The sequence below is a fragment of the Elephantulus edwardii genome, unplaced genomic scaffold, assembly GCF_000299155.1.
Source record: "Elephantulus edwardii isolate Elephantulus edwardi_28Jun2011 unplaced genomic scaffold, EleEdw1.0 scaffold00103, whole genome shotgun sequence".
NCBI lineage: Eukaryota > Metazoa > Chordata > Mammalia > Macroscelidea > Macroscelididae > Elephantulus > Elephantulus edwardii.
Window position 1 is genome coordinate 4386361 of NW_006399853.1, and position 25894 is coordinate 4412254.

Consider the following 25894-nt stretch of genomic DNA (forward strand, 5'->3'; position numbering starts at 1 on the left):
TCTACAGATACCACCCAGCTTGGGTTCCCCTGCTTCCTGCCCAGAGCTGAGCTGCCAGATGCCAAGGTGGTTGAGTTAGACAGCCGACCGAACTCAAAGTAACAAGGCAGTGCTGTTCACTTCCTGCGCAGGTCACCTGAGGGAGTTCAGGAGAGAAGGATTAGAAGGGCACTGAATACTAAGAACAGAAAACTGTCTTCTGGACTAACCTGAACCACACACTTTGTAAAGGGACCTTTGAGCCCAGACCCTTAGGTTGGGAATGCAGGTGTGCAGGGCAGTGGGGAGGGGAGGCAACTCGCTGGCATTGGTTCTCTCTCCACAGTGTAAATTCAGCATTACGAGTCATGAGGCAGGGAGCTCTGGTGCCCTGCTCCATGGAGATTGTACTGCTAACCTCTGGTGTTCGAATCCACCAGTGGCTCTCTGGGAAAAAAGATAAACAAACTCTTACCTTGGGATTAAACAGCCTGGGAACCCCACGGATGGTTTTCTGTCACTTGGTTCTTACTTGAAGGGATTAGGATGGCACTGTTTTCCTAGTTAGAGGGGCCTCAGGTGGCCTACTGGATAAGGTGTTAACCCAGAGACAGGGATTCAAATCCCCCAGCTGCTCTGAGGGGAAAAGATGGGTGATCTGCGATTTACAGCCTCTGAAAACCCTCTGAAGGATTGGCTGTGATTGATCTGTGACTAGTTGAGTGGTGTCTAAGTAAGTTAGATGAGTGAGTTTCTAGTTAAGAAAAGGAATAGTCATCATAGAGACTTGGTTTGGTTTGGAGAGGGCAGCCGTGAAAAGTCCATCAGCTAACGCCTTTTTATTTGAGTCAAGGTTTACAAATCCTATGGCATTTCATATAATCATTCCTAGATATTTTATGACATCAGTTGCCATTCCATGTGTAGTCTGGCTGCTCTGGTGACCTAGTGGCAAGAAGCTGCCCTCTAATCCCAAAGGCGTGCAGTTCAAGGCCACCAGCTGCTCCGTGGGAGAATAATGAACCATGTCCTCCTGTGCAATTTACAGCCTCTGAAAACCCGCTGGAGGATCAGCCATGGGTTGGTTCTGACTCTATGGTACACAACAGCAGCAGCAACTACATGTGTAGTCAGGCCTGAAAGATCACGTAGAATCTTGGTCAGGAACCAAACTCCTCGCCTCCAGATTTAGGAGCCCATTTTGTCATCAGCACTCATTCGAGAAAGGTGAGACAGCTTGAAACTGTGACCAGAAGTTACTAATAAGCAGGCTTGATTTTACATACTCAGGTGCAATCAGAAGCCCCCATCTTAGCTCCTGTCTTCACCCATTGGCCAACACCTCCATGAGGTTCTTCTCAAGTCAGAGCCGACTCACAGCCTGCAGTCCTGCAGGATGAAATCCCATGCAAGGAGATTGCTCATCTTTCTCCCACAAAGCAGCTAGTGGATTTGAACTACCTGCCTTTGGCTTGGCAGCACAGCTCCCTCTCCACTAGGCCATCAGGACTAGTCCTATATAAAACCAGTTACCGGCACATGTTGACTCCAGCTCACAGTGGCCCAGCTTGCATCAGTAAGACAGCTCCCTGGGGTTTCCAGTGCCTGGTTCTTCAGGGGTCAATCACCAGGCCTCCTGGGCATCTCTGGGCAGGCTTGCCCAGCATTTTGGTTAGGACTGAGCATGTTAACCATTTTCAGTAGGACTGTTACTCTTCTTGCCGTCCTTCCACCATAACATATGTGATGTAAAAAATGAAGTGTAGGCGAGCGCTGGTGGCCTAGTGGCAAGAAGGTGTACTGCAATCCCAGAGGTGCACGGTTCAAATCCACCAGATGCTGTGCTGGAGAAGGAGGAACAATCTCTTCCTGTACCAGTCAGATCTGATTTGACGGTACACGCACACAAAATAAAAAAAAAATGACGTGTATGTGTCTCATTTTCCTTTGTTACTGCAGCTGCTGTTAAGTCTGTCAGCCTCCTTGCTGCTTAGTTTAGCTGAGCTTGTTTTCCTTATTCTTAATTGGCTACTTGTTTTAAAGTTAGTGTTCAAATGATAGGAAGGACTGGTCCTTCGAGAAGGACATCGTGCTCAGAAGGGTGGAGGGACAGCGCAGGAGAGGAAGGCTTCAGATGAAACGGATTGATACAGTAACTGGGGCAGTGGGGGTGGGGGTGTTGCACAGGACAGGCTTCAAAACTGTTGGACATAGGACTGCTGTGAGTCACAGGGGACTCAACGGCACATAACAACAAGGACATGTGAAGTTCTCTGATCATTTAAGTGATGTAACCCTTTTCCGGTTTTGCGTATAGTCTCATTTGACTATTGAAGTTTTAAATGAGATGGAGTTGGCAGGTGGTGTTGCCTTTCTTGAAATCCTTGGGTGGTGAAAATGGCCATTATTAATCTGCTGACAGAAAGGCTGGAGGTTCAAATCCACCTAGAGGTGCTTTGGAAGGAAGGCTTCAATGATCTTCTTCCAAAAAGCCAGCCAGTGAAAACCCCAACTGTGAATGTGGTGCGTGACCCTGAAAAATGATGTGGAAATGCTGTGGGTGATGGACCAGCATCCTCAGAACAAGTTATAGGATAGTCAGCATCAGGGACATGCGTGGTTCAGTACTTGGTCTTTCAGAAAAGTGTTAGATCCTGATGTCTCCGCAGAGGGGTGCTTGGGTATCCTTGGCTAGAAGAGGCTGAGTAATAAGGCGAAGCAAACAGTTCACTATTTGTTTGGCTCAAAAAATTCTTTGCAGACACTCATTTGGTTGTTTGGAGGGTTTTTTCCGTTTTCTCCTTGCTGTGTTTTGAGCAACTTCTTTCTGAGAAGTTTCTCTCCTCTTCTTCAACATTGGGTTTTCAGATTTTGTGCTATACATAAACATTAAGAAATTAGACAGAAGGGAGCTCTGGTGGCCTAGTGGCAAGAAGCTGCATTGCAATCCCAGAAGTATGTGGTTCGAATCCACCAGACGCTCTGCTGAAGAAGGGGCAATCCCCTCCTGTACCAGTCAGATCTGATTTGATGGTACACACAAAAAATAATAAAATTAAATTAAAGAAATAAGAAATTAGAGGTGAAAGCCCTTTGGAATATTTCAGTCTGTTTATGAAGAGTTGAGATTGTTTGCTTTTCTACTTAGTTACCTTTTCTGTTTACCTGTTTTGAATATTCCTTGTTAGTGCTTCAGGAAGGCTCATAATTAACCCTTGAGTTTTTTCCTTTAAGGTGTGAGGCAAGTCATCAGTACTGTTTTGACCTGCCCATATGTACAATTCCTTCTCTTTCCACCTCCCCCTCCCCCAAGACCAGGAGACTTTTTGAGTCCTTCCTGCAGTCTTCCCATTTTGTTTCCTGACATTCTTTGACTACTTAAAGCTTGGTTCTTTCTATGACTGTTTAATAGAAAGGATGCTTCGTTGGCATCGTTGAAGACGTAGACATTGGCATGTCTAACACCACGATACTGCTGTCACTGTCCATGGTTGTCTTACATGTTGGTGAGACCAGAAGCCTCATGCAAATAGCCTGAGACAGGAAATCACGTCTTGTTTCAGAGGCTCTTGAGGGAAGTGATGCTGGAATAGGAAGACAATTTCAACCAAGTTGCTGGCAGACTGGACTGTTTCAGTGTCCAGGAATAACTTACCAAAAGTTCTTGTAAAATATCCTTTATTTGTGAGGAAGGTTCACAGTTTTGTTGAGGCCTAAGTATGAACTGCTTGCTTCCTTAGGTGTAGGTACAGAGTGAGACTGAACCCCGGGCCCCTTATTCTCTGATCTGGCCCATCATCTACATCTTTAAATGTGCTCTGCTTAGCCTGGGGTAGTTGAAGAATTGGAGGATTCTAGCAACTTACCTCTGAAGGATGGCAAGGAAGGTTTACAGTGGCTTCACCTTATTTGATCACATTTTCTAAAGTGATGTTTATTTACTTCTGCTGAGCACAAAATGAGAGGTCCATAATCACTAAGGAATGGTACTGTAGGAGGAAGGAGAGTGTTATAGACCACAGATGTGTCTGGAGAAGCTTCAGGAAACACATGAGAATCTAGGCCCTGGAGGGTGGAATAACAGCCTGTGAACAGGGGTAGGGTGGAGAACAAGAACCCCAGAGGAAACAGCTTGAGCCGGGAACAGAGGCAGGGAATGGATTACATGGCGGACTGAGGGGGTGACAGGCTGTTTAACTTCAGTGGAAGGGAAACTGTCTTTGGTAAGTGAAGGGCAGAGGAGGAGTTAGCGCTAGTCAGAGCTGACTTCATTCCGGAGGTGGTGGAGGTGTGTCTGAGGAAAGGCTGAGGGTGGGGTAGGGTGGAGAGTGGTGACTTTTGGAAGACTTGGCTGTGTATGCATCAGCAGACTCAAGACGCTTACGCCCCTGCCCCCTCGGAGCCCGGAAGGGGAAGGGTACGGGGGTACAGGGTGGGAGTTATGGCATTTGGTCTGGAGTCGGGTCCAGGCAGTGGCATTAGTATTGTCTTAAAAGCTCACCATACTCTACATGACTTCATCTTTGCTCATGGCCTCAATTACCTGCCAGTGCTCAAAAATTATGCCAGTGACTCACATTCCTTTGCCCAGGTCCCTTCTGACATCAACTGTAGAAACACGCGTGTGTACAAGGTCTCTCCCCCAGAATATTCCAGTTCTTCACATCCAGAGGCATCCCCCCAGGTGCCCCTTCTTCAGACCGGGGGTTTTATCCCTCCTTTCTTTTTTTATTAATGAAGACTCACAAGAAAGATTGATTTTCATAGTACAGTGAGTGGTACATTGTTCATGAAGAGCCCAGAGGTCCACCATTGTACTGTCATTTCACTCCACACACTGGCAAGAAGGATCATGTCAGAACCCAAAATTCGGCCATTCCCCTGCATAAAGTCCTCCAGGGGCCGCGATGCTGAATAGAAATCAAACTCTTTTCAAGCCCTTCTCAAAAGATGTGTATCTCTAGGGTTTGTTTTTGGGTATTTTATTTTCCTTCCCTGCATTTAAAGTCCAGTTTGACCTCTAGACTGAAATAATATATGGAAATACATAGAACTGACCCCATGGTATTTAGTGGCCACCACTCAAACCTGTGTGTTTGTGGGGTGTGTGTGTATGTGTGTGTGTGTGTGTGTGTCTTTGTCTTTCAGGAACCTAAGTTTATTTAATAGAATAGCAAATAATATTGTCCACGTCAGTAAATTTAATCGATTGAGCTACTTTTGGTATCATTGTAGATCCATAAAATAAATTCTTTAACTCCACTGTAATACATTTCTTTAGTTGAAGATTTTTAAAAACAAGTTTGGTGTGTTTTTGTTGAGTACCACTGAATCAGAACTGCGCCATAGCTGACCCTCCAGTGGGTTTTTCAGAGGCTGTTAATCGCACAGGACCATGGAGCAGCTAGCTGGTGGATTTGAACTGTGTGCTTTTGGGATTGCAGTGCATTTTTTTACCACTAGGCCTGTAATACATTTCTTTGTTGTTGTGGTTGTTGTTATGTGCCACTAAGTTGTTTGCGACTCACAGCGACCCCACGTACAACAGCTCTGAACCCTGCCCTATCTCGAGCCAGCCTTATTTAATTGAAGATTTTTTAAAACAAACAAACCTAGAAAGACAAAATGCAGGAGGGGCTACAAGTCCCTCTTCCCAGTGTTACAGACTTGGAGAGGCCTTTGCTGTCTCCTTTCTGTTTATGTCTGTAACTGTGTGCTGGAGTGGAAAGGGTCAGCGGCATGGCTGCATGAGTTCCAGATTTAGACTTGGATCGTAACATCTATTAGTTGCATGACCTTGACCAACACAGTTAAATTCTCTGAATGCCACTCCCCCTTAAAAAAATAACAGGCTTTAGTGATACTTGCTGTAATATTCACTGGGAATTTTAAGCTGTAAAAAGTCAGAAATCCCTTAAACTCCCCCATCACTCCCCAGAAATCTTCATTATTTTCAAGTCATTCAGAATACCATTCCTTTCCCCCTCCTTAGCATCAGACAAACCTCTCTTCTTCATCTATGTTTCATAGTCTTCATCTCACTTCTTCCAAGAAGTATTTTTTTGCTCACTGAACTTTTGTTCATATGTTTTTGTTTTTGTTTTTTTTTATTTCCCCCCCCATATGTTTTTGTTTTTAAATAATATTTTTTTAAAACTCAGTTGTGACAATTTGCATTATGGTTATCAAACAGACATACTTTACCATTCGCTTTCTAGCATTCAATTGCGATATTTTATTATTAGCTAAGTCTGTCCTATAATTTTAATGTTAATACTTAAGGATTTAAAGAGAATAGCATCCTGCATGAAATGAGCAAATAATAAAGGAATACTTGCTCCTCATCCCCTGAAACCCACTGATTTTCCATTGTGTCCATAGACTTCTCTGTTGTGGTTATTTCATGTAAGTGGAATCATACTTATTTCTTGTCTGCCTTATTTCACTTAGCATCACGTTTTCAAGGTTAATCCTTGTGGTGGAAAATATGGGAACTTCATTCCTGTATGGCAGGATAATGCTCCATTGTGTGTGTATTACATTTTGGTCGTTTACCTGTTGATGGACATTTTCATGTCTTCCACTTTTTTGCCTGTTGTCAGTAAAAAAAAGCTCTCCAGAGTACTGAAGAACAACGATGTCACTCTGGAGAATAAGGTGCGCCTGATACAGGCCATGATCTTTGCAATTACTTGCTATGCATCAGAGAGTTGGACAATGAGTAGGGATGATAGGAGAGTTGATGCCTTTGAGCTGTGGTGCTGGAGACGATTACTGAATATTCCACAGACTGCTAGGAGAACAAACAAGTTTGTCCTGGAGAGGGTGAAGGCAGGCTGCTCTTGGGAGGCAAGGATTCTGAAGCTTCATCTGACATACTTTGGACATGTGCAAGGCGGGATCAGTCCATGGAGAAGGACGTCATACTTGGTCATACTGCTGTCAGGACCTCTCTAAAGTCCTAAACAGCAAGGATGTTAGTTTAAAGACTGAGTAGTTTAGAGACTGAAGAATGCCTGGTCCAAGCCATAGTCTCTTCAGTCACTTGCTGTGCCTCTGAGAGCTGGACAATGACAAAGTGATAGAAGAAGAATGGATAAACTGTGATGCCGGAGATGAGTACTTAATATCCCATGAACTTCCAAGAGAACAAATAATAGATGGATCTTTGAGAAGGTGCAAACAGAGTGCTCTTCGGAAGCAAGATGGTGCAGCTTTGACTCACTTACTTTAAGAATGTTGTTAGAGGAGGCTGGTTCTTGGGGAGACACCATAGCAGGAAAAGTGGTGGCTCCAAGAAAGAGAAGAAGACCCTCAATGAAATGGACAATGAAATTGACACAGTGACAGTAACATTGGGCTCGAATGTATCAGATGGTGAGGATGGCACAGGACAGGGCAGGGTTCAGATCTGTTCTCCAGAGTTGTTATGAGTCATAGTTGTCTCTGGCACCTAACAACAGAGAATGATGGAAAAGAAGGCTGGTAGCACAGTGATTAAAACCTTGGGCTGCTAACAACAAAAAAAAAACAATACCAGTGGTGGAAACTCACCAGCCACTCGAAGGGATAACAATACGGCCAACTTGCTTCCATAAAGATTTAGCCTTGCAAAGCCTCTTGGGCAGTTTACTGTCCTTGAGGGCCCAAGGGGTCAGAACAGACTTGATAACAGTGGGGTGTTTGGGGAAGGAGGAGACTTTAATGGGTAAAGTGGCATTTCAGTGTTTGAGCTGCATTTCACTGATGATATTGAACACCATCACATCTTCTCTGGAAAAGGATCTGTCAAGTCTTTTGCCTGTTTTTGAATTCAGTTGATTGTCTTCTTGTTGAGTTTAAGAAATTTTTGAAATGTTCTAAATATTAATAAGGTTTCCAGGTCTTGTTTTGTTTTTCCTCTTCTTTGAATTGGCTTTTCACTTTCTTGTTAATATCCCTCAGGCTACACAGGTTTTTCATTTTGATCAAGTCCAGTTTACTTTCCCTTCCTGTTCATACTTGGGGCACCACCTCAAAGGATGCATTGTGCTGACGTTTTAGTGCTTATGTTTACCTAAGTCCGATCCACTTTGAGTTCAGTTTTGTCTGCAGTGTGCGGTCTGGCCCTAGGCTCATTCTTTAGAGTTCAAGCAGTTGTTCCAGCACCATTTATTAATAGGCTGACAGAAATCTCTTCTGAAAGAAAATCTTTTTCACATGTGGAAAGATACGTTTCTAAGTATGTTTTTAAAATCTGATACTCTAAACATGAGTCACAGCTTTTGTTCTGTGGTAACCTATAAAAAAAAAAATCTGATACTCATCCATTTTGCTTTTCCTCAGGTGAAAGAAATGATGTTATCCAGGTTAAGAGTTGTTTCCCGGCCTTGCGTGCTGATATGTCGCCATATGCACAGAAAAGAGAAGGGGAAACCTCTGATGTTGAATCCAAGAACAAATAAGGTCAGTAATGCTAATGTTTTTTACATACGTTTTTACCTTTTCCTGGAAAAAGTTTGATAAGTCATGAATGTGACTCTTACTAGGAAGCTTGCGAGCATTGATTGCATGTTTGTGCTTTTTGCAACACATGAAATTTTCTATTTGGTGAAGGCACCTTCAGATAAAGATATGATTTATTTTAAAACAATAGTCAGCAGTGAGAATCTGCAGTCTCATTTCCTTTCCAGTGTGGAGGAAGGGAATAATTAATTGCCTAGTACTGTAAGTTTTTATTTATAATTTTTTTTAATTTTTATTGTATTATTTTTACATGTACCGTCAAATCAGATCTGACTGGTATAGGAGGAGATTGCCCCCTCCTTCTCCAGCAGAGCATCTGGTGGATTTGAACCGTGTACCTCTGGGATTGCAGAGTATTGTAAGTTTTTGGAGCAGTTCAGACCTGCAAAGGAGAATTTGATCAAGGGTCACACACTATCTCATGTTTCCATCCTTGGTCCTCGACACAGAATGAGAATTCAGCGAGCAGTTAGTTGGTGCATTAAGTGAGACAGTCATCTCCCTTGGTTTCTCCTCACCTCCTCAAATCTTTGTTGCTTTTCAAGGGGCAATTCTCATTCAAAATCCATTGCTGCTTTACCACTGTGGTTTTGTAATGCCACAGATAGAAAGTTACTCTTTTCTACAAAACTCTGTAGCAATTTTTTCCTTCCTGGCAACAAATCAATATATATGCTGCTTTTTCTACTTCTCCTATTACTGAAATCATGTATTATGTTTAAACTTTAATGGACTTGAATCATTTGTTATTGTATCTCAGGGTATTTTTAAGAGCAGGGATCTGTGTATCTTTCATAGTGCCATGGGTATAGTAGACATTTGGTAAATATGTTGATCTTATTTCTATCCTTTTGAAAGTAATTTCTTTAAAACCAGCTCTTTGGATACTTAGGGTTTATAAGAAATGTATAACCCACATCTGTTTCTAAATGGGTTTCAGGAGGATCATGGGAAATGTATTAACAGTGGTTGTATAAAGAAGACAAAATGTAGCATTCCAGCCTTCTGAAATATGCATAACATTCCATAGATTCATTGAAGGAGCACTTTTCAGTGCCCCCTCGATCATCATTTCTAAGCTGCTAAAATTGTGCTTTGCCACCACCTTAATAATTACAAGGTAACTCGGGTAATGTTTTGACTTTTCTGTGTATATCAACGACTGTAAGAAGATCTATAAAGTTAAAGCATTGTAAACTGTTTCTCAGTGTATTAGGCAGCCTGAAGCTATCCAGAATGGTCATAACTCATTCAGATTTCCATCTGACATCATGTTAAGTATATTTATGCATAAATACACTGGAAAAATGAGCCAGAGAACCACAGATTATCTTATATTTAACTTATGCTGTTTTGTGAATAACTATCTGACTCAACGGTACATGACCAATAAAGGGGAGAGGGTGGATTAAAAAAAAAAAGAATTTTTTAAAAAATAAAAATTTAAAAATAATATTTTCATTGTTGAGTGTATTTCATTTCTAATTGTATCTTAAATGTGCTAGGATCTAATTCCTCTATCAGAGCCACATAAGCCATCTGATGTGATCTTGCCACTTAACTAACATTTGTATTCTTTTCAATGCAATTTCATCCTACTTAACCATTTTCAGAAGTCTAAACAAGCTCTTGAATCTCCCTGAATTCTCTTTTGTTAGTGAAAAGTTGTCTGTATGGTGCCTATTCTTACTGAAGTTAGAGGAGTACATGGTTTAAATGGACTCCGTCTCCTGAATTGTTTGCCTCCTTCCTTCTTTTTCTTGACACAAACTCACATCACGTCTGCAGGAGTGCTCTAGTGTTGAATTATTTTTATGGCTGTTGCAGAATATATATGTCTCGCATTGACTTCTAAAAGCCTTTAAAAGATTTAGAGGAAACGTGCTATGAAGTATAAAATGAGCATTAGTAAATACTGAGCTAAATAATAATGGCATGGGGAAATAATAGGATCTTCGTTTTCAGCACACAGCTAAGTTTTTAGAGGTTATTTTAACTAATGTTTTGTCTTACATTTCCACAGTGTAGACGGTATTTTTCAACAGGAAGTCTGACAAGTGTTGAGGGTGGGGTTTATGATGATTACAGTTGTAAAGCTCTAAGTTGTTGCTTGGTTACAAGATGGGCTGATTCTCCTACCTGTTCATTCCCTTTTCTTCCCATTCTTCCAGCCTGAAAGCAGAGAGATATGCAGGAGAGGAACTAACACTTGTTAGGTTTATAGGAGTCAGGTTTTAATGAGGCTGATGTGGTGGATAGGTTTATAGGAGTCACTCTGAAAGGAAAAGAAATGGAATCATTGCCATCAACCAGTATTTCTCAAACCTCCTGCCACCTCTGTTTTCTGTTTTTACGATTCATTCCCTGTCATTGGAGAACATCTCCTCTGAAAAAACATCACCATTTTTAAGAGGGAAGTTTGTGAAGAGTTATTACTACAGATGATGATTTATGTCAGGTCAAATCTGGTCTCTTTAGCCAGATTTGAAGAACAGAACTGTAGACAAGAGGAACTAAAAGAGCAAGTGCTTGTGCAAACCATTAATTGGAGGGTGTTCAAGAGAGAATGAATAACCCCACTCGCTTTATGGATTAAGACTTTTACGTTTTGAAGATTCTTAGGTCTGTGAGGATTTTTGTTGATTGAGCTTTTGGTTGTGGTTTTGGGATTGTGGTTTTGTTGGTTGGTTTGTTGATTTTTATTTTTGCTTTCTCAGTCTCATACTCTAATTTAAAACAAACCAATAACCTCCCTGTCATAGAGTCACTTCTCACCTTGGTGCCCCTCCATTGAGTTTCTGAGGCTGCAAATTTTTAGAAGAAGAGGTTTACCTATCTTCCTCCTGGATTCAAACCACTAACCTTTTGGTTAGCCCTGTGATTTGCTAAGAACTGCATCAAGTGAGCTCCTCAGGTGATAAGCTAGTTCTTCCCAAAGGAGAAAAATGAGCAGCCCCCTCACATGTGATTTACTGCCTCTGAAACCCACTGAAGGATCAGCTCTGAGTCTTCCCTGACTTGACAGTACGGAATTATAACAACAATCTTTCTTTCTTTCTTTTTTTTTTAAAGTGTGTGTACTCTCAAATCGAATCTGACTGGCATAGGAGGAGATTGTCTCTCCTTTTCCAGTGGAGCATCTGGTGAATTTGAACCATGCACCTTCAGGATTGCAGTACAGCTTCTTACCACTAGGCCACCAGAGCTCCCCTTATAACAACATTTTTTTTTATAACAACAATTCTTAACTAGTTAAGTTTCTTCACATTTTTCTTCTGATTCTTATTACATAAATAATATTGAGAAGCTGATGGCCTAGTGGCAAGAAGCTGTGCTGCAACCCCAAAGGCATGCTGTTCGAGGCCACCAGCTGCTCTGCAGGAGAAGGATGGCAGTCTCCTGTGTGAATAAACTGCCTCTGAAAACCTGCCGGAGGGTCATTTCCAACGCTCTGGTACACAACAACAACCGCAATAAAAGAATAGTCGCTGTGCTTCTACCAGTCCCACTGGTTTTCATTTTATAATGATTCCCTTTTAAAATTGTTGTATAGATACCATTGTGTATGTTGTTTGCCACTCTGTGCACTTCCTGCTATCTGCGGCAGGTTTATGAGGCTGTGCATGTTAACAGGAGGGAAGAGCCCAGCTTCCTCCTATGTAGCATGTCGCCCTGGCAACCAGAAGGCATGAAGTCTCCAGCGGTTTGAATGCATCAATGAGAAAGATGAGCAGTCACCTCCCATTACAATTTACAGCTTCAGACATTGTGGAGGGTCACCTGAGTTAGTCAGCTCTGATGGCAGTGAGTTTTACTACTCAGAAAAGTATGTGACGGGTAACTCACCACAGTGCTGCTTCAGTTTGTATTATAGTATACAGTCCCTATTTACTGACCCTTTATGGCCTGTAAGCAGCAGTCACTTCTTTGGACCCCAGTTTCCTGATATAGATTGTGGAAGAGAAAAAATAAAGAGCACATCTGTTTCACGTGTTGTAAAAATCTATGTAAATATGATCTGTTATTCTCTCCAGGTGATGTTTTAATTTAGCATGCCGTAACCAAAGAAACCTTTGAAAGCAGGAGTGGCATCCAGTTCCTAAACAACATGCCTCCAGAAACTCTATGAACTTTGTTAAATGTTGGTAGTTGTAGAGGGGCTTCAGGCTTTTTGTTCATAGGGTTGCTATGAGTCGTGCCCGACTGAAAGGCAAGCAACACCACCACCACCTTATAACTCAGTATAATTTCCAGTTTTGACATTGTACACTACTATGCAAAAATATTTGGTAGTATTTCCTAGTCCCTGGCAGATCGCTCTGACTGCACATTAGAGAAAAGGAATAGATAGGGTAATTTGTTTCCACCTGGCTGGCTTATCTGCATGTTCAGAAGTCCACTGAGGGGGGTTTTATCATTGACTTATGCGGAGAAACAGCATGTGGCTAAAGGAAAACCGCCAAGAAGATCTCGCAGGACCAACTGAAGGAGGTGAACTTCTACCACAGAAACCGGGACCTCGTAGCTCAGGCAGAGAGAGGCCGGGAGACATGCTTATTGGTGGAAGAAGAACTTATTCAGCTATTGACGTCAAGACTGATGGCATAAAATGATTTCTTTACTAGTGATTTTTACCTCCTGCCCTGCATTATAAATAAAACACATTCAAGTGTCCCTTAAATCGAAATGAAGATAGACAGTGAAACCTTGGGTAGCCAACGCATTTAACTGATTATAGGTGAAACATTTTTAAGTTCATTTAAGCATAAATTTAAGCTTTTTCACTTTAGCCATTTCCTGCAGTTGGAAAAAGGAAGCAAGAGTGACGCTTTTGATTTCACTTCCTATATATTTCTTAGCCTCTGAGAAAAGCCTTTTACAGCTACACTTCCTGTTTGCACAGAGCCTCAAGGTTAGCCAGGGATGGGCCCTTCACACCTTTTCAGAATTTTTCCCTCTGCTCGCCCACAGTCCTATCGAAATAGGTGATTCCTGCACTGAAGTTCCTCAAAGCCCTCTGCAGTCATCTTTCCCTAGGTTTTTCTTTTTAAGGTTTTTGATTATTAGCTTGTTGTTTACCTTCCTTGTTACTCATCACTTCAGGTAGCTGCCATATTCAATAATTGTATTTGCTTGTTTTTCATACATGCATTCAGGTAAAGCTGTTTATACTAGACAAGCTGGGATTCAAGTCAAAGAAAGGCAGCTTTGCTGATAAGTTACAAGACAGGACAAATAAAAGACCCCTCAACATCAAGAAAACGAACATCCTCCCCACCCAGCTAGTAGGCACCATCGTGTTAGATAGAGAAGAGATTGACATTGTCAGCTATTTCATCTTGGCTTGGATCCACAGTCAACACCCTTGGTACCAGTAGTCAATAAATCATGAACGAAGAATGAAACCAATTCTTTGAAAATCTTCACTAAAACAAACAAAAATTTAACTTTGAAATAAAGGGATAGGGAAGAAATTAAAAGACAAGTTGTATTGAGAAAATCTATTGTCAGATACCTTTCCAGAGTACTGCATAGCAATGATGTCTGCTTATAGATGGGCCTACCTCATGACAATCTGGAGACTAAGGTGCACCTAATCCAGGCCATAGTCTTCGCAGTTACTTGCTATGCGTCAGAAAGCTGGACAGTGACTAGAGAGGATAGAGAATTGATGCCTTTGAGGTGTGGTGCTGGAGAAGAGTATTGAATATACCATGGACTGCCAGGAGAACAAACTGACCTCCAAGGTTCATCCTTGGAGGCAAGGATTGTGAAGCTTCATTGACATACTGAGAGGGACATCATACTTGGAAGGGTGTTGGGGCAGCGCAAGAAAGGAAGACTCTCGATGAGATGAATTGATTCAGTGACTGGGGTCGGTGTGTCAGAGACGGTAACGATGGCTCAGAACAGAGCAGCATTCAGGGCTGTTGTACATAGTGTAGCTATGAGTCATAAGCGAAAAAAAGAATCTAAATGAATTTAAATACAGGAAATTTTATTTTATTATTTTTTTGTGTTGTACCGTCAAATCGGATCTGATTTGTACAGGAGGAGATTGCCCCTCCTTCTCCAACAGAGCATGGTGGATTCAAACTGCACGTCTCTGGGATTTCAGTGTAGCTTCTTGCCACTAGGCCACCAGAGCTCCCTTTAAATACAGGAATTTTTTTTTTCATTTATTTATTTTTTTAAGTTTCAATATAATTATTCATTTTATTTTATTTTGTTCTTATTTCATATTTTCTTTGTTTTTATTGTGTGTTGTCAAATCACTTCTGGCTGGCACAGGAGGAGATTGCCCCTCCTTCTCCAGTGGATTCGAACTATGCACCCTGGGGATTACAGTGCAGCTTCTTGCCACTAGGCCACCAGAGCTCCCTTCAGTATCATTCTTTTGCAGTTTAAGTAGCTGTGACTTTGCATTTGCCACTTACGCAGTCATTTTGGTTCTTGCTGTTCTGTTGTTAGATGCAGTTGAGTCCACTGTCATTCAGAACAACCCTGTGGAAAACAGATCTGACCCCTGCCCTGTGTTGTGCTGTCTTCATCTCTCATGTCCTTGAGCTCATTTTTTTTTTATTTTAATAATTTTAATGAACATTTAGAGAGATTTTGGATTTCCATTCACTCATTGTTGCACTTAAGGAAATTTTTTAAAAATTATTTTTTGATACAGACTAGTTTTTTCCTTTAAGTATCGTGTGTCCCTGTTTGCTCCTCTCCCTTTGCTCAGAAGTAAACTCCTTTCTAGAGAGACGCCCTCTCCAGTTCTACAGTTTTTTCTGTTGACTTATAATTTATTCATGAATGTCATTATAGCATGTGATTGTGATTTCTTTTGTATAGATTTTCTAAACATAAAAGGCTAAACAATGAAAGTTACGATTGTCAACTTTTTAAAATCTTGAACTGTGTGTCTTGGAAGCCTTCCTACTGCATACTTATAAATGTATTCACTGCCTGCCATTTTTAACTTGTGGCTGGTATTACATGATCTGAACACGCGGCAGGGTCTTTAACTATACCGTAATTGATAGACTTGTAGTTAATTTCTGACAGTCAGGAGAACTAATGATAGTACTATCATTAGACTCTATATAAAGCCTCTTTATTTTATGTATGACTAATTCATAGACAGGTTATTAATTAGTGGCATTGCTTGGCTTAGAGTATGTGCATTTAAAAATTAAATGCACTTCAAAGATAACAACTAAAAAATAAAAATATCTGTGCAACAGTGAATGAATGGAAATCCAAAATCTCTGTAAATGTTCATTAAAATTATTAAAATAAAATTTTAAAAATTTAAAAATATCTGAGGAATATATACACTGGAAACTGTAATGGTAGCTTTCAGTATTATAAAGAGATTGTTCTATACAGACCTTTTTGTTGTTTGTCCTGTATGTAATAAAGTCCTTTCTAGACCCTACGTGAAAAGAGAAGTGCAGCGATTGAATCTTCAGCATGTTTTCATCGGCGGAGACTTCTTGTGTAATGTTAACTGTGCCATGTTATTAAAAAATGGGAACTGAAAAAAAAAATTAAATGTACTTCAAAATTTATCATGCAAAAAATCTTAGCCTGCTTACATTCTCAGTGGTATGAGAGAGCACCTTTTACCACTCTCATCAGTACTGGGTTGTATCGGTCTTATAAACTGTTGTCAGTCCTGAGGGGGGGAAATGGCAAGAAGCAATTCCATTGATTCTTTTTAAAAAAAATTTGCCTTTAAGCTGGATTTTAGAGCACAGAGTTATTGTTACTCTAGTAAGTAATAATCACTAATCCCTTTATTTCTTCTCTTTAGGGAATGGCATTTACATTACAGGAACGACAAATGCTTGGCCTTCAAGGACTACTACCTCCTAAAATAGAGACGCAAGATATTCAAGCCTTACGGTTCAATAGAAACTTGAACAAAATGAGTGACCCTTTGGAAAAGTAAGAAGTGATTCTATGTTTAGCTTTTTACTGGTGTTCTCATCAGCGAAATGGAGTGTGTTAATAAGAAATACACAATCTCAAGATGATGCTTGTGTTAGTCTCAGAGGACTAATTGTTATAATGAAATTTGTGTTTCCTTTAGTAAATACTACACCTTTGTTCATTGTAGTAAAATTTAGCCAAAGTCAGTATTTTATGCTTAAAATCACAGAACTGGTCATATTTGAATAGAACTCAGAAGGAAAGAATACTTTCTAATTTGCATCCAGATTATTTAACAATTCTTATTGAGCAACCACTGTATGCGTGCTGCTGTACCAGCCAATGAATTTAATTATCCAATCTGTAGCATTTTAAGTAATGAAAAAGAGGTGTCACCCACTGTCTCAGGCAAACTAGAAGGTTTGGTCACCCCACCTCCACACAGGCCCGCTGTTGAGGGTCCCATCATCAGAAAGTCAGATTTGATTGTCTTCTAAATTACGGTAGTACAGTGAGAGGAAGATGCATGTAGGCTACATATTCTGAAAGCATGAAGAATGGCACCTTGCCCAATGTAGGGTGCCCGGTAGTACTTCCTGGAAGCTCTGACTCCTGAGCTGAGATTTAGCATTATATTATAGGTAGCAGGCAAATAAGAGAAAATATTCTGAGTACAGCTTTCAAGCTAAATAACTAAAAAGCACTGTTGGGTTGGCTAAATATAGGAGATTATTGGTGACTTGTGAGAGTGGTTTTGATGAAACCCAAAGGAGGTTGCAGTATGTTGAGGACTGAATGGAGGAAGAGGGAAGCATGGGTTATAGTGGGAGGAAAGAGCTTAAATAGTAGGTAAAGTGGGATCAGGGCTTGTTGTTGTTAGGTACCATCACGTGGAGTGCAGCTCATAGCGACCCTGTAAGAGATCTGAACCCTGTGCTGTTCTGTGCCATCCACATCATCTTTGACACACCTGAGCCCATTGCAGCAATTACTGTGTCAGTCCATCTCGTCTGTGGTCTTCATCTCTTTCTCCAACCCTCCACCTTTCCAAGCATGATTGATGTCCCTCTCCATGGACTAACCTCTCCTTACATCATGCCAAAAATGAAGCAAAACCAAGTTCCACCTCATATACTTTGGGCGTGTTGTTAGGATTAGGGTTTAGGGGAGTATATTTGTGCTTGGAAGGAAGTTGAAAGTGGATTTAGTTGTGAGAAGTAAGTCTGGGAGAAGGGAAAATGGATCGTTTCAAATTCCAGGGAAAGGGAAAAGGCATATAGGGTCAGCACAGAGATGGAGAAGCTGACCTTGAAGAAGGGCATTCTCTGAAGTAGGAACAAGAAAGTGAATACAGATGTAAGTAAGGATGGGAGCACCGGTGGCCTAGTGCCAAGAGTCTATGCTGCAGCCCCAAAGGCACGTGGTTCAAACCACCAGCTGCTCCACGGGAGAAGGACGGGCAATCTCTTTGCGTGCAATTAAACTGCCTCTGAAAACCTGCTGGAGAGTTAGCTATGGGTCGCTTTTGACTCAACAGTACACAACCACCGGTGTAAGTAAGGATAAGTTTCCGAGAGATGGAGCAGAGACTGTAGAAGCTCTTCATGCCTGGTAGCCTTGACTGTTTTCTTTTTAAAGTAGAGTATGAAGACTGTAGACTTGCTAAGGTTAGAGCTGTCAAGGAAATTGATAAAAGTTCGGAAAAGCTATGTAGCTGTAAGAAGCAGCTGAACAAAGATTGGTTAAAAAGGTGGTAAGAAAAGGCTTTGAAGAGCTTCTTTGTATTGGTACCATTCACTTTTTCCCCCCTAGAGAAGAAAAGCGTAATCCTGGTCTAGTTTGGATTTTTTCCTGAGTTCCTTGAAATATATAAGATTATAAGGCGATATATACCTGATTCAGGATCATCTGAGACAGAGAAAGTGGAATGAGAATTACAAAGATTACAAAATGAGACCAAACTTAGGAGAACTGTGTGTGTTTAGTGGAGGTGAGAGGTGGATGAAAAATGGACATGAGATGATCTGTCTGAGCTGCATTCTGAGACCATGAACTTGGGACAGTGCCTGGACAGGGTGCTCCAGGCAGAGAGTGCATTGTGTGCACCAGCTCCAAAGTTAGGAAGTACTTCTGAGGAACTAAAATAACTTCAGGATAGAGGAAGTGAAAATGACGAGTAGGCAGTGTTCTTTAATTCAGTGTTCTCAGTGACTACAGAGCTGATGGCACACATAACAGAAATCAGCTCTATTTACATACTTATCTGCATTAATAGACAATTAAGAATCACTAGTATAAATGTGATTTTTTTTATACTAAGTAAATTTAGTATGAATTTAAGAGAGTAGGCAAATTTACAAATATAAGATCTATGAAAAACTAGAACTAACTGTAATGTTTCCAGAAACCAGCATTTAAACAACTGGATAGTATTACTGGCTTAAAGAATCAGTAATTATTTTTAATTCATTTTTCTATTTTATGAAGTAGGTTTATTCTGTTTTATGTCTAAGATAAAACTCATCATCTTTCCCCCACACCTATCATCCAAGCAAATGAGAAACAACTGTTTTGTGCTACCCCTGTACCTTATCAACGTTAGAGTGTCTTAAGTTACAGGTTAGGAACTGTGAGAATGGAGAATAGAGGTCACTTCTGATATCCCTGGGCTGCAGAATGGTGCCTGACATTACGAAGCTAGTGGTTAGCAAGCATTTGGATGAAGGACACTTTATGCCACTTCGTCACTTGCATGTCTGCTTTTTTTTCCAAGGTTGGTTCTGTTAGGGCAGAACCTACACATTATGTTTTCAGTGCCTTGCACAGGACTTAGCTCATAGAAAAGGCTCAAAAAATACTAGTTATGAGTTACGTTGTTTTCTTCTTCATCACCATCATCTTCCTCATTACCTACCATTTAAATGCATTTTTACTTTTGTTAATTTTTCAGTCCCAGGGGTGATAACATTTAGGTAATTTTTTTTTCCTTTTGACATTTTGGATGGGGGCACAACTTTAGACTTTAATATTTAATTTTTCAGAAACCAAAACTTTGTGATGCAGGCTGGCATTAATATTGTTTATTGTGCTTCGTTTCAGATACATCTATATAATGGGAATACAGGAAAGAAATGAGAAGTTATTTTATAGAATACTGCAAGATAATATTGAAAGTCTAATGCCAATTGTATATACACCAACAGTTGGTCTTGCCTGCTGCCAGTATGGAAACATCTTTAGAAGACCTAAGTAAGGCTTATTTTAAAAAAATACATCTATGGTTATCATTGGGAGGAATCCCTCCTTAATACTGATTAAATTTTCATTTTATGTCTTATAGACTTATTCCAAACATTTTTTTTTTTTAGAAATAGCATCATCCATTCTTGACCTTCCTTAAATTACTGTGATGGTTAGAGGAATTGTGTGTGTTTATACAAAAGCACTCTTAATTTTGGTGTCATATTCTCCAGAATTACCCAAGTTTTTGGCAACTTGTGCAAATTAATGAATTAATTCTTTCTCATTTGTCAGCATTTCTGTCCTGGGTTTTCTTTTTTTTCTCTCTTTTTATGAATTGTCATAGATTTTTATATCAGTAGTTCCGGTACTTCAAAATCTTTTTAAGTGGAAAAAAATACTGAAATGTGCCCTTAATTATGTACTCAACTGAGTCCCTCTAAGCCTTCGTATTCTTAGCTGTAAATAAGACCCCTATCTGTCAGAGAGAGCTCTTTGGATCAGATGTGAAGGATGGGATGGATGTTGTAAATTTACTTAGATACTTTATTAAATGTGATTTTTATTAATTTCCATGTTCTTGTTTTTCTAACCCAGGAGAATTTTTCTCATTCCTAATACAGGTTTCCCCTCCCATCCAAAAGTAGAGTGTTCCTGTGGAACCTTGTATAAGCCAAAATGGCAGGAAGTGAAGAAGCAATAACCATTGTTTATATGGGAAAAGATTCTGAGCATTTCCAGACCTAAAAGATAGCCTATCGAGTCACACTAAATCCTGAAATAGCAAGCAGTGTTCACAGCCACAGTTCCCTGTGACAGCCTGATGTTGGCGTGCTGAGAGTGTTTCTGAAGGAAGGAGCTTGCTGACCACAGGGTGAACTAGCCCCTTAGTGGCTCACACACATCTGTCATTGGACTTCATTAGGTTAGGGAAAATAGACCAATGTCATTCTCTCCTAAAACCAAAGTGGACACAAATAGATGGAAAGTAAAAGGATGGAGAAAATATTGCATAACCAAAAGAGACTTGAAGTGGTGATTTTAATTATCATTAAAAGCAACCTTTAATAAGAGATCCCAGCCCCCAGAGGATTTTGTTGTTTTTTATTTTTTTAATTTAAAAAAAACCCATATATGTATATGTGTGTGTACACATATCTCAGTGGTATAAAACAGAAAATACATATATATTGCTGTGATGCTAAAAAAAAAAGCAGACTTTAAGTGAAAATTTGTTGTAAGATATGGAGGATAATCGTAAAAAGGTCAATCCGTCGAGTAGATGTAGTTGCTGTTCGGTTTCTCTCATGGCCATTGAGTTGGGAGCAACACAGAGCTGACCCTCCAGTGAGTTTTCAGAGGCTCTAACCCCACAGGAGAAGATTGCACATCTTTCTCCCCTGGGCCCTCTGATGGATTCAGACTGCCGGAGAGGCAGCATTTTGGGTTCGCAATACAGTTCCCTACAGACTACAGCACAGAGCTCCCTGGGTGCCATTGTTGTTGTTGTGTATCAGAACTGGTGCGTGGCTGACCCTCCAGTGGCTTTTAAAGCTGTAAATAGTGTGGAAGGAAATTGCTCATCTTTCTCCCATGGAGCAGCTGGTAGATTTGAACCACCTGTCTTTGAGTTGGTAGCACAACTCCTTATGCCCCCAATTAGAACCCCAAAATACATAAAGCAGACACTGACAATTAAAGAGAAAAAAGGCTCTGTAGGTTGGCTTCTTCATTCTGCCACTTTGATAGTAGTGGCTAGAATATCTAGGAAAAAAGGCCAGCAGTTAGAAGATCTGAACAATGCGATAAGCCAGCCAAACCTAGCAGACGGATGGATCAATGTCTCTCCCCGGCCAGCACCCGCAGAGTGCACATTCTTCTCCAGTGCACATGGCTTATTCTCCAGCTGAGACCATTTGTTAGGTTAAGTCTCACAGCAAATCTTGGTCAAGTTTAAAAGACTGAGATCATGGACAGATAGCTTCAGCAACCATAATGGACTGAAGCTAGAAATGAGAATCTCTGGATGTGGGACCCTGGGCATCTTGGTATTTTTCAGAAGCTTATGAGATGATTTTTCATTCGCAGCCATGGTTAAGAAACTGCTGGGCTGAACTGATGTGAGCTCAAATAGTAATGCCAAAGTTAAGATCCCAGTGAGAAAGTGAAACCAGAGAATCTAGCTTCACCTCTGCCTGACTTCCTCTCTAGATGCCATGTTCCCTTTTTTATTTTAAATCTCATTTGGATAGTAATATGAATTTGAACTGTGTCCCCCTCCCCCACCAATACTCCGAGTGTAACATCCTTTGTAGAAATTTACTTTCGTTTTCTTCCTTCCATTCCTTCAAATTTCCTATTTTGAGTTTGGTTGAATTTTAACTGTAGTGTGCTCAACTTTAATTATGCTTCCCTGCCCTAGCAATTGATCTTGAGATTTTTTTTTTTTACTGGAAGTATAGTAAACTTATGTGAATATGAGATGCTAAATGCGTTTATTCTTGAGTAAAATGATCACATCACTTAACAATTATCTTTGTTGCAGCTGCTCTGTGAGCAACATAATGACAGTTTAGAGTAGTTGAACATAAACCAGTAGGACTTAACTAAATCTGCTTGGAAATGATACCATGTCTTGATGTTTTATTAAAATACCTAGATATTCCAGTTACAAACAGAAACTTAGAGACGAACCAAAAACTGTTGTGAAATGCAAAGGTGTTTTTGTTCTGTTGCAGGGGATTATTTATTTCAATCTCAGACAGAGGCCATATTAAATCAATTGTGGATAACTGGCCAGAAAATGATGTTAAGGTACTAATAGCACAACCCTCCTTCTCACAATGTTTTTTCTTTCCTTGTAAGTTGCCGTTAGATTTCCGAGGACAGTGTGCGATATTGGTCTGACTGATTGTGCACTTGAATAAATGCAAAGTTCGTGCCTTGTATTTGAGGAGATCACGGTAGTCACAGTGGTGAAATAGTAACTGGTGTAGAGTTTGAGACAGAAATTGGAGCCTGCCTGCTGTCAGTTCCACTGACAGCATTTTTCCATTTCCCTGTTTTGTTTCAACCCCTGTTATCCTAGGTAGAGAGAATGTTTTACAGTAATGTAAAAAGTTCTTTTCTGGTGGGTGCTCGAGAGGCTTGATTATGCCTTTTTTATTTTCTCTCCCTACATGGAAGGTCAATATAGATTCTTAGCAAGTATAAAACTCTGAGTTTTCAATTTGGCCGCTATAAACCTTGGCCAGTGTGGCTGCCTTTCATAAAGAAAAACTATTAATTTCTTTTTAAGGTTGTTTAGTAGACTTTTATATTTATTACAAACAATAATCTATTGTACTTTTATTATATATGTATATTTCCTGACCACAGTAATAATCATTAGTGAATAATCATTAGTTTAATAATAGAGAGAAAGAATTGAAACTCACAGTATCATCTTAAAACCTGTAGGTAGGTATGTTTTTTTAATTCTAGACCGTGTTTTCCCTTTCTTTGCTTTTAAAGTTTTTGTTTATTTGGCATCACTTCAGTGGTTTGGAATAGTGTGTTGAAATCTCTTTACCGGAAGTTTATTCACTTCTTCCATATTTCGTTTTTCTAATGATATTTATGCTGCTTCTCCAGTCAGACGCAGTCTAACCAAAGTTAGAGGAAATTAAAATCCAGTTAATTATTTTAATGTGAAGTATGACTGGTTGGTTTACTTTGGAAGTTAGTTAGCCAAGAATGATTTTATTTTTCAAAGTGAGCGTGAAAGAATTTAAAGAGATGCAGTCTGTCCTTGAAATGCTTTTCTCTAGTGACCCATCTTTGGCCATTTCTAATTTGCGTTTCCCGGTTGTTGTTGTTCTCCAAGGCGGTGGTGGTGACCGATGGAGAAAGAATCCTGGGTCTGGGTGACCTGGGAGTCTATGGAATGGGAATTCCAGTAGGAAAACTCTGTCTGTACACAGCCTGTGCGGGGATACGGCCGGACAAATGCTTGCCTGTGTGTATTGACGTGGGAACCGACAATCCAGTGAGTATTAGGCTTGTTTACCTCTGCTCTTCCTCCTTATTGTGTTCAAAACAATCTGTTCTGTTTTTCTTCATTGTGATCATATAAAAAGAAAATTTGATGTTTTAATTTTATAGCCTTTTTCTTCAAAACTCTGTTTTTAATTTCCTACAAATAATAGTATCTTGAGCCTGTAAGTCTAGACACAGAGCTTTCATCTTTTATAAGAATTCCCTCCAACGGATCATAGGCCTACGTGGAAGACACAGAACTATACACCTCCTGGAAGATGCATAAGGAAAAATGTAGCTGAGACCCTGAGTTTGGGGCATGACACTTGAGCTACACACCACTTCTCATGAAGCAGAAATGGATAAATTGGACTTTATTAAAGCTTACAATATCTCCTATTAAGACAGTGAAAAAATATAAGCCACAGACTGGGAGAAAATCTTTATAAAGCACATATCTATCTAACTAAGGACTTATGCTTAGAATACATAACAAACTACTGTAGTAGTTTGTTACCAACAGTAACAAAGCGACACAATTACATAATGGGCAGATGATCTGAAGAGGCACCTCACAAAAGAAGATACACAGATGGCAAATGAAAAGATTCTCTACCTCTTATGTCATGATTGCTGTTAGTTGCCATTGAACTCATTGACTTGCAATCAGTGTCATTAGAGGATTGCTTACTTAGCACCCCCGACCTTTGCACCCCTGAATTCTGGTGATTCATTATTTGGAGCAGCAGGAACCCCTCCTGTTCACTGTGTGGTAAATATACAGAAACAGATGCCTTGGAAGGCAGTTTGGCAACTTTTCATAATTCTGAACATAACCTGCTCTCTAAGAGCCTAATGGAAAAGTAGTTGCACTGCCACCAAATATGGTGAGCAAATCCACCAGCTGTTCCGGAGGAGAAAGATGGACAGATTCCTCCCGTGAGATTAACAGTCTTTGAAAACTTGCTGGAGAGTCAGCCGTGAGTTGGTTCTGACTCAAAGGCACATAACAGCCACCACCAACGTAACCTTACCATGGATCAAAGGGTTGTGCTACAATGCCTTCATTCAACTGATTTGATAACTTTCATCCACAGAAGAACCATCGCGTGAATGTGTGTAGTCAAACTCTCATTGCCGTCAAGTTGGAACAGACTCACAGCTGACCTTCCATCAGGTTTCAGAGGCTAGAAATTGCACAGGAGAAGATGTGCATATTTGTCCCAGGGAGCTACCAGGAGATTCAGACTGCCAGCCTAGGGGTTGGCAGTGCAATTTCATAGCCACTCGGCCACCAGAGCGCCTACTGAGGGTTTAAAGCTACTGAATGATCCTAGCAGCTTTATTCATGACTGCCAAAAACAGATGCGTCTCAGTGAAAAGATAAACTGGGGTATATTCACATGGGGGAATATTACTCAGCAGTAAAATGAAATGAACTACCAATTGTGAAAAGTTACAAAAGAATCTTAAATGAAAGAAACCACTTTGAAAAACCTACATGGTGGTGATTCTAACCTGTGTGACATTCTGGAGAGGAAAAACTTGAGAGTGAAAAGATTGCAGGGGGAGAGGAAAGGGGTGACTGGGCGGAGCATAGGATGTTTTTAGGCACTGGAATTATTCAGCTGTATATTAGAATAGTGCATGCATTTGTCAAAACCCTCGTAGATGTGTACACTACAAAGATGAACCTTCAGTTGAACTGTGGATCTTATTTAATACATCAGTATTGGGTCATCGTTGCAGTAAATATTCCACAGGAACACAAGAGGTTAGTCCTAGAAGAGTGTGTAGGGTTGGAAAGGGGCATGTAAGAATGGTCTCCTTTCTGCCTCATTTTAAAACTGCTCTAAAAATAGTTAAGGACGTTAAAGGTTAAACTTTAATAATTGGGGTTGGTTTGTTGTGAGTTTTTCCCCATTCTGTAGCTTTTCTTTTATAGAGCATATTTTGTCTGGTTATTGAATAGAAACATGTTCTTTTACATTTGATTTCCGTTACAGGCACTCTTAAAAGATCCATTTTACTTGGGCTTGTATCAGAAAAGAGACCGCTCACAGCGTTACGATGATCTGATTGATGAGTTCATGAAAGCTATTACCGACAGATATGACCGGAACACGCTTATTCAGTTTGAAGACTTTGGAAACCATAATGCATTCAGGTTCTTGAGAAAATACAGAGAAAAATATTGTACCTTCAATGATGATATCCAAGG

The 25894-nt window shown here is 40.3% G+C and overlaps 1 protein-coding gene across 2 annotated transcripts in view; it reads left to right on the forward strand.

Annotated features, from left to right (window-relative positions):
- The first annotated feature begins 8316 nt into the window (after window positions 1-8316).
- The window catches only part of ME2 (malic enzyme 2, NAD(+)-dependent, mitochondrial), a 37927-nt gene continuing 20349 nt past the window's right edge, over window positions 8317-25894 (forward strand). For both annotated transcript variants that reach the window (XM_006891712.1, XM_006891713.1), the window contains exons 1-6: window positions 8317-8424; window positions 16298-16431; window positions 19516-19665; window positions 22395-22470; window positions 23522-23683; window positions 25680-25840. In XM_006891712.1, the coding sequence (XP_006891774.1) occupies window positions 8317-8424; window positions 16298-16431; window positions 19516-19665; window positions 22395-22470; window positions 23522-23683; window positions 25680-25840 (791 nt within the window). The remainder of the gene's footprint in view (window positions 8425-16297; window positions 16432-19515; window positions 19666-22394; window positions 22471-23521; window positions 23684-25679; window positions 25841-25894) is intronic.